This window comes from Barbatula barbatula (genome assembly GCF_947034865.1).
Source record: "Barbatula barbatula genome assembly, chromosome: 18".
Lineage (NCBI taxonomy): Eukaryota > Metazoa > Chordata > Actinopteri > Cypriniformes > Nemacheilidae > Barbatula > Barbatula barbatula.
Window position 1 is genome coordinate 21,138,178 of NC_136781.1, and position 8,146 is coordinate 21,146,323.

Consider the following 8,146-nt stretch of genomic DNA (forward strand, 5'->3'; position numbering starts at 1 on the left):
TTATTATTTTAAATATTGTTATCAGGACTAGGAGCCTGAACAAAATGAGCAATAATACCAAACGTGCTGAAAGAATGTATTTGTTAATGTTCATGTGTGTTGTTAAACGCGAGTTGTTAATATTTATGGATTAAACTAAATCAGCAGTCTGCCATTGAGTAACGGTGGCAAGGAACCAAAACTCCACCATAGACGTATCCGTGTATAAGAGTGTAGGAAAAACCCTTGGGAGAGGCCGGACTCGACCGGTTAAAATAGCATATTAAAATAGAACTGCTGCAACTACAGAGAGAATGATTACTATAAACAATCAATCAATAAGAATCCCATTTCAAGATGAGCGCAAACATTTCTTTAATAACTTACATCCCTGAATACATTTCTCTGAAACGTTTTACTTGAGTAAGTCCTAAAGCCAAGATAATATGACACTTGTGTAGTTTAAATAGCTCGTATTGACTACATATTGTACTTTACTCTGTTGTAGAGGGACATTTTACACATTATAACCCCCCACATTATAAGTTGCTTTGGAAAGGTTTTTCAACAGCCAAATTGTCAGTAAATGTTTTAGCACTTGATTATTGTTGCGGGCCTATAATCTGCCTCAAAATGAATGAAAATTCAATGAAATGGCTGTTTAAATAGGACTCTCACTCGAAACGACTGAATGCTTTGAGGCGAACGTGTCACGACAAGCGCATGGGTAAATAACTTTTATGCAGTTGTTTATTGGTCAAAGTTTTCGAGTCACATCCTCAATAAATAAGTCTGTGCTGTACTGGTTGGTCAATGATGCTGTCGTCATACACGCTGGTTGTCTATATTCTCCTGACTGACTTTATCAGTTTTGATATTATCATTTGGCACATTATCGTCATCTCTGTCCTCAGTAGTGACTGTGATGACAGTCGCCTCTTCAGTCCGAACCACGGCAAATCTTGAGCAACCACTCGATCCTCCAGTGGCCGTCGTATCTAATTTGTCTTGTGAAATCACATGTGAAGTCACACTGTCAGCTCTTTCATCCTCTGCGCTGCTCTCATGAACCGTCCCCTGTAAGTTATGAGCTAAATCTGTATTTGAGTTTTTGTCTGAAGCTGTTTCAGATGCGACGGGTGAGCTCGAGCACTTCTCCAGAGAGACCGGCAGATGTTCAGCAGTGGTTTGTCCTTCTTTGTCCACCACAAGTGCTTCTGCCGCTTTAGTGGGCACTGGATTACTTCCCTTGTAGAAGGCCAGCAGTGGGAGGCTTTTCTTCCGCTTGCCATTGGATGCTCCAGTGTCTTTAAACATGTTGCGGATGTTGTATTCCTCCTGAGGTTTTTTCCAGGTATCTTTAATTCCTGAAAGTGTGGTGTCATTCGACACATCTCCTGGTTTATGGGTGGGCAGATTGATGGAACCTTGAAGGCTGTTTTTCTTCTCCATGTGGGTGACCCGAAACCTGTGAGTTTAAAAAAAACATGCTGTAACGCTGATTTTACACTGCAGATTATTGAAAGCTGGGTTATAATTTAAGACATTTTCTTAATTTAATGTTTGGGATTTTATTATCGCGAAAGAAAGAAATATAAAAATATATGTATAACTGTAGGTCATACCTGCCCACAGAAAATACAGTCTGTTCTTGTCGGGTTTTGCTTCTAGCCACACGGCTTCTGCGTCGTGTTTTTAATAACTGTCCTTGCATACAGTGAGCACAAGAGCTGATTTCACCTCCCAGATGAACTGTATGATGGTGAAGGGGAAGCCCACCTACACTGTCCTTGTGATGTAACCTGGTTAGAAAGAACAGCGTCAATTGAAAAATGATATTTACGCATACACATGCCTTTGCTGCATGGATGAGTAGGGTCAGTGTTTCACTATATATACAGCTTTGGACATAGCTTCATATATTTTATTTGATTAATAAGCATTTTTATAGCATCTAATAACAAACAATTTGTCAAAATAATTAATAACATACAGAATAAGTGTTTAATGGTTTGTTATTTGATTTCCTCTTTTAGCATGAGATAAAAACATAACCGCTGGTGTGTTTAACTGTACCGTGGATCGTGATGTTCACAAACATTCTGGCCGCCCAGCATATCTTTAAAGGCCTCCATATTGGCTAGTACACAAAAACATTAAAGTCGTCGTCAATTATTTCTTAGATTACATACAATAATATACCCACTTGTAATTGAATTCATTCAGACATTAAAATAGTTCATTTTGGATGTTTAAATGCAAAGTATGTCATTTTTGCTGCTATGCTTTAAAAAAAAGGTAGAAATACTGTCACTGAAAAAGAAAAGTTCAATTAGCATCTGAGAGTGTACTTTTAAGAATGCATAATAAAGGTATATACTGATTGTACACATATCAGTACGTGAAGGGTAAAGTACCTATGACAGCTTTTCTAGCTTTTTTTTAAGTATAGAGGTCACAAACCAACAAGGTAGCTTGATGTCGCTATGGTCAAGCGTGGAATGATGATGGGAGTTGTAGTCTTCTTCACTTCCACTGCCGATGGAAATTAATTTAATGAGACTCACAAATCATGTTCAGGGATGGCCTCCAGTTCTATAACCGGTATAACGTAAGCCAACATAGAGGCTGGATAGAAACAACACCAGATGTGTGCGCTAGACACTACCACTACTACTTGACATGCTTTCATGTGACTCAAGACAAGACTTTCCACTTTCTACAACAGTTACCAACCTGGGTGTTAAAATGGACCGTCATCTGAGTTTTGAGGCACATATACATTAAATCAGATGTGCAAGACGTCTTTTTTTCACCCCACACTGACATTTGCAGATGCAGAAAAGCTTCTCCACGCCTTTGTCTCCTCCAGGCTAGATTACTAGATTAGCACTCCTTTTTTGGCCTTTGGCTCTTTTGTTTTTAGCACGTTTGATTCTTGTTAATATAAAGTGCGTTGTAAATAAAATGTATTATTCAATTCAATTCAATTTTATTTATATAGCGCCTTTCACAATTTGCATTGTTCCAAAGCAGCTTTACAGGGGGAAATACGAAAAACCCAAGAAAGGGTAAAACACACTACATGGTGTGTTATATAATAAATCCAATTATTCTAGTAAATAATATCTAATGTCAGCATCTCCTGGTGGTTTATTAAGCATATTTGCTTTAAGTGAATGCTTGGCTGAAAAGATGTGTCTTAAATCTAGATTTAAATTGGGCGAGTGTGTCTGATCCTCGAATAATATCAGGAAGGTTATTCCAGAGTTTAGGTGCTACGTATGAGAAAGCTCGACCCCCTCTGGTCGATTTAGATATTCTAGGTATTATCAAAATTATTATTATTAATAGTAATAGTATTTCTCGTTGTTCAAACATGGTTTGCACCTTTGGGATAATGTAAGTACACGAGTGAATAAAATATATGACACTGTGCTAGAGGTTTTTGGAGATTTTAAAACAAAAGATCCATAGATCTCCATATTGTGTGCCTTTAACAACAGAGCTGAGGAAAACGCTAGAACAAAGCAACAAAAGATCTTTACCTTCATTCTCGATGATGCATTTCAGAATTTGTTCAACGGTGTCTTGACTGTCATCTGATTCATCTGCAGAAACAAATAGCAATTTTAGATTTTACACAATATATTTTGAAAAGCTATGTTTATAATGTTTTTTTAATCTTATCATTTTAAATGAGATGACAATAAAATAGAATGAAGACATTTTTATAAAGTCTCAGTTCTGGTTTGAAGAATAAGGAAAGGCACAGTGGATTGAATGACAAAGTTGGCTAAATGAGGACCTAATTTTTACTTAGCGGGCAAACAAAGTCTGTCATGCCATAGAAGAACCATTTTTGGCACGTTTCAGTCAAGGGTTCTTAAAACATCCTTTTTTTAGAATCTGTAGAAGAGTCTTGTGTGATGTTTAAGGTTGTTCATGGAACTATTCAGACAAAAACATGAACCCAACTTCAACAATCAATTAGACATTTGAAACCAGGTTCATTGTCATTATTGTTTACTGTAGTCAATGAGTTGTCAAGCTAAATGAATAAAATACAAATTTACAGCACAAGACGTATTTGCATGTCTTTCACGTGTAGCTGTGGTTCGTAAGGATATCTTTATTGTCATTTTTGTAAAGTGGCTTTAGAACTATGGGTACTACTTTTATAAATGTAATAAATGAGTAAATATTTTGTCATTTTAAGGTCCAAAACAATCTCATTTTCTAATGTTAATATTATCTTACTTCTTGACTGACTCGCAAATGATTGGTTTTGCGATTCATCTGTCTAATCCCCTCCCTCCGGTCAATGCAATGCAATGCAATGCTTCGTGTGATACAGAGTCGACTCCTTTTTCCCCCAAGCCAATAACTTTGTTATCCGTTCCCTTTCAGCTTTACGACTTTGCAGACTGCTCACATTCACACACGGCAACATTACAAACTGCATGAAATGTCATTTTTTGAGAATTGTTGTATAGTTCTACAGAATTAGGACTCTACTCAAACATTCTTTCAGAGTTAATTGGTCATTAATGCTTAAACAAGCACACACTTTATAAAAGCACACATGTTTGTAGGATGAATGACTTACCGTCTTTTTCTTCACCAAGTTTGTCCTCACAGTCGTCTTGATCATCCTCCAGTTCACACCTGTAACCCTTCTCCTTCAACAAATGACAGATCAGGAAGCCCAAAAGGCCGGTGATGAAGAAGAAAAAGACCAGGATAAAGATGATGTATGTTGGCGGGGGTTCACCCTCACTGGGTGTCTCGTGGTCTGTCATCTCCCGTCGGCTTTCACACTCGACAGTCTGCACGGAGAGCATAAAAGGAAGTCAGCAGTCACATTTCTGCATGGCAAACACTCTGCGGTAATGCAGATCTGCTCTTTTGTCACATCATCTGACTCTTTTGGTTGACTGAGATAATCAGCCAATCGGCTCCTTCAGGACATACTTCGTGCTAAAACGTACCTTTATCTTTACATCCAGGCATGTGTTAAGAGAGGCTCGGCCCACACCCTCTGTTTTCACTCTGATAAATGAGCAAAACTAAGAGATGCTGTAGCCTTCAACAGAGCCAAAAAACACTCTGTACTTCTGGTTTGAAGCTCTCACTTAAAACGATTTACTCTTTCGTGTATAGCGGTCACTTATAGAGGATTCAAAAAGATGTTTTTTGTTTATCTGTAGATTGGATGGAATCACTGCACATTACATTATAGATCAAGCTACTGTACATCGGGAAGTTAATATTCCTTTAAAGTTGGCACAGCAGCTACGCTAATGAGTCTCTTTCTGCCTCTCACTTCCTTAACCATTCCTATGTGGTGGGATATCAGTCGCTTAACAAAATCAGACTTAAACAGCTTCAAACAAATATACATTTAATAAATCACAACACATAAGCTCTCTTCAGTTTTAATCAAAGTTACTGAGTGCAGCTGTGACACGTCACAGGAGACCTGGCCCTCCCGGCTGAGACTGGTTTCTCCCGAGTTTTTTTTTTTACATGTATTCATCATTGGAGTTTTGGTTCCTTGCCACTGGGCCATGTTGGCTTGCTCGCCTGGAGACTGCTGGTATAAGATTAGCTCAGGCTTCTGTTATTCCATTAACATTGCTTTATTAGAATGGTCTTACTCTTTCTACCATGTACTGGTATTCTACATTTTTCTGTGTTTTTCTTTTTGTTTTCAACTGTAAAGCTGCTTTGAAACAATGCTATATTGTAAAAAGCAGCTATATAAATAAAATTGAATTGAATCGATATCTTGTGCTTGAAAATTTATCATTACTGTTTCGTTGGAAAAGGACAGCTATTTGGATGAATTGTAATGAGGTTACAGATATCCTGTGTGTGAGCATTAAAGTAATAATTTTTGTATGTCATAACATGTTCATAACTGGTTTGTGTTCAAGCAGCACAGAGAAGTCTTGTCTGGCCAGAGGTCTATTAAAATTGAACTCATAAATTGTTTATGATTTTGGATCAGCTTACAATATGTAACCCTTATATATATATATATATAGAGAGAGAGAGAGAGAGAGAGAGAGAGAGAGGAAAGCATTAGCTGGCGAGTGTAAGAGAGAATCTCTCTGCGGCATGAGTCAGCTTTCTCATGACCTGTCCTCTAACATTCTCATCCTCAGATCACTGAAACATTGCACTATTGATCAATGTATTTTAGCTCATGAGCCCGGTTTCACAGACAAGGCTTGAGGCTAGTCTTTACTCATTTACATTACATTTACATTTATTCATTTGGCAGACGCTTTTATCCAAAGCGACAAGTAGTTTTTTTTATACAGTTGCACATTACTGCAGAGCAATCAGGGGTAAGGTGCCTTGCTCAAGGGCCCTTCAGTCATGACCTGCTTGTACTGAGATTAGAACCTGCAACCTTCTGATCACAAGCCCAACTCTCTAACCACTAGGCCACAGCTGACCTCAATATCACTTGCCCTGAAATATCTTAAAATATATCAGTGCCATTGTGTTGTGTCGAGATGCACACCGGTAATGCTTTCTTCTAAACTATTTTTATAAAAGCAACATTTATATCTTAATTCAACTAGTGGTTTAAGATAAGCCGTGTCTGTGAAACCAGGACATAAGCGTTAATAGTTTTACATTAGATTTAATTGTGTGCAGTTATTTCACCAAGGAAATTATTACTTTGATGTGCTCAGACGTTTCTAAGGCCAAAATTTGAATGATTTCAACTTCTTGAAACATGGCGCTTATCTCAGAGACGCTACGAACGGCGCGAGACAGTTAAACACGTCCGTCTAGAGCCTGTTAACATTAAAAAACGATATTAAAGTTCAGCAGAACAGAAAAATACATTCTGTGTCAAATGCACAAAAACAACACAAAGTGGTTTATTTATAATTCGCAGTACTATACACCTAAAAAGGCTTCTGACCTCTTCAACTCATGTTAGGTACGGCCAATAATTTACATTCCTGCATTACGAAGACGAGCATTTAACAAATTGCAAACTAAGCAATATCAATCACCAAAGCATTTAACGTTATCTTAATAAAAAAGTTGGTTTTAACCTAGCTAAGAGGATATCTTTTGTGATTTCCTCAGAGAAAACTCTTCGACAACGTAATCCATATTCCCAATAACAAACTAAAGAAAATTAAATCACCTTGAAATAAGATAATAATGTTCCATTGGCGAACGGCTGATTATTTATGACAGTATTTGTAATGGAAATCATATACAATCGTGGAAAAGAAACGCGTTAAGAGAGATGTGACGTGCGTTCTGATGAGCTCGAGATGATAAACGCGTCCTGCAGTGTAGTGTAATGCTCGGTTCACACCACACGCGAACCACCGCGTTCCACGCTTTTAAATACTCGCGGGAAAAGTTCCTTTAAATGCGCGTGAGAGACGCGAGCTGTCAAGTATGTTCAGCATGCGCGGAAGAGGAGTCTTTTCGCGTCTATCAACTTACTTTGTATGTAATTTACTAATTCATTTCGCGTTTGGTGTGAACTCAGTGTTATACGCCGTTTACAACTCGATACATTTAACATCAGTGTATTTCTTCGTAGTTATCGTCTGTTTGCGGTGCATTCGTGTCCTCAAAATATCTCTCAAATTCGTACCATAGGTCTATTTAAATGACCTTTTAAACTGAGAAAAGGTCACAACCACACAACCGGTAATGTGATATGAATCTCAAACAACAGAAAATGAAGATAGTTTCAGGCACTCACCAAGCGCTTGTCATGTCTGCTGTCTGAGATGCTGATGCTGATGTTATGATGCTATCGATGAGGACGAGGCGCTGAAACATCTGCAGATAAAGTCAAATGACAGGAGCTGTGCATCTGCGTATTTAAAGGTATATGACACATCAAAATGGAGCGCACTAGAAAGATAAAGCCGTCCGCAGTAGTTTCTGGAAGATGGGATAATTGGATAGTATGTTTTCCTTTTATAAGAATTAGTTTGCAGATTAATGCAACAAATAAATCATATCTGAAGAAGAATGAACATTATTCATAAAAAGGAATCTGAGCACATGCTTGTTTATTTTGTTCACTCATTTTTATTTCAAAAAGTGAATTTGTAAGACACGATAAATTGCACGAGTATTAAGGTTTGAAGATCTTCCTCTTTGAAAAAGC

At 37.7% G+C, this 8,146-nt stretch overlaps 1 protein-coding gene across 2 annotated transcripts; it reads right to left on the reverse strand.

Annotated features, from left to right (window-relative positions):
* Nucleotides 1–332: 332 nt before the first annotated feature.
* On the reverse strand, nucleotides 333–7,856 carry rell2 (RELT like 2). 2 transcript variants are annotated; one of them, XM_079480612.1, is made up of 6 exons: nucleotides 7,733–7,856; nucleotides 4,589–4,808; nucleotides 3,528–3,590; nucleotides 2,056–2,119; nucleotides 1,605–1,781; nucleotides 333–1,447 (listed from the first exon to the last, which is right to left on the reverse strand). In XM_079480612.1, the coding sequence occupies exons 2-6, from the start codon at nucleotides 4,779–4,781 to the stop codon at nucleotides 805–807; spliced, it is 1,140 nt and encodes a 379-aa protein (XP_079336738.1). In that variant the 5' UTR covers nucleotides 4,782–4,808; nucleotides 7,733–7,856; the 3' UTR covers nucleotides 333–804. The 2 variants fall into 2 exon arrangements, with proteins under 2 accessions (XP_079336738.1, XP_079336737.1); XM_079480611.1 differs by lacking the exon at nucleotides 7,733–7,856 and having other exon boundaries at nucleotides 4,589–4,865.
* Between the last annotated feature and the right edge of the window lie 290 nt (nucleotides 7,857–8,146).

Excerpts from the sequence above, each read along its gene's own strand:
- rell2 (XM_079480611.1), bottom strand. The coding sequence starts at position 4,823 with ATGCTCTCCGTGCAGACTGTCGAGTGTGAAAGCCGACGGGAGATGACA. Across the intron at positions 3,591-4,588 it reads ACTTGGTGAAGAAAAAGACG|ATGAATCAGATGACAGTCAA; the intron begins GTAAGTCATTCA and ends TTGTTTCTGCAG. Across the intron at positions 2,120-3,527 it reads ATGCATCATCGAGAATGAAG|CCAATATGGAGGCCTTTAAA; the intron begins GTAAAGATCTTT and ends TTTGTGTACTAG.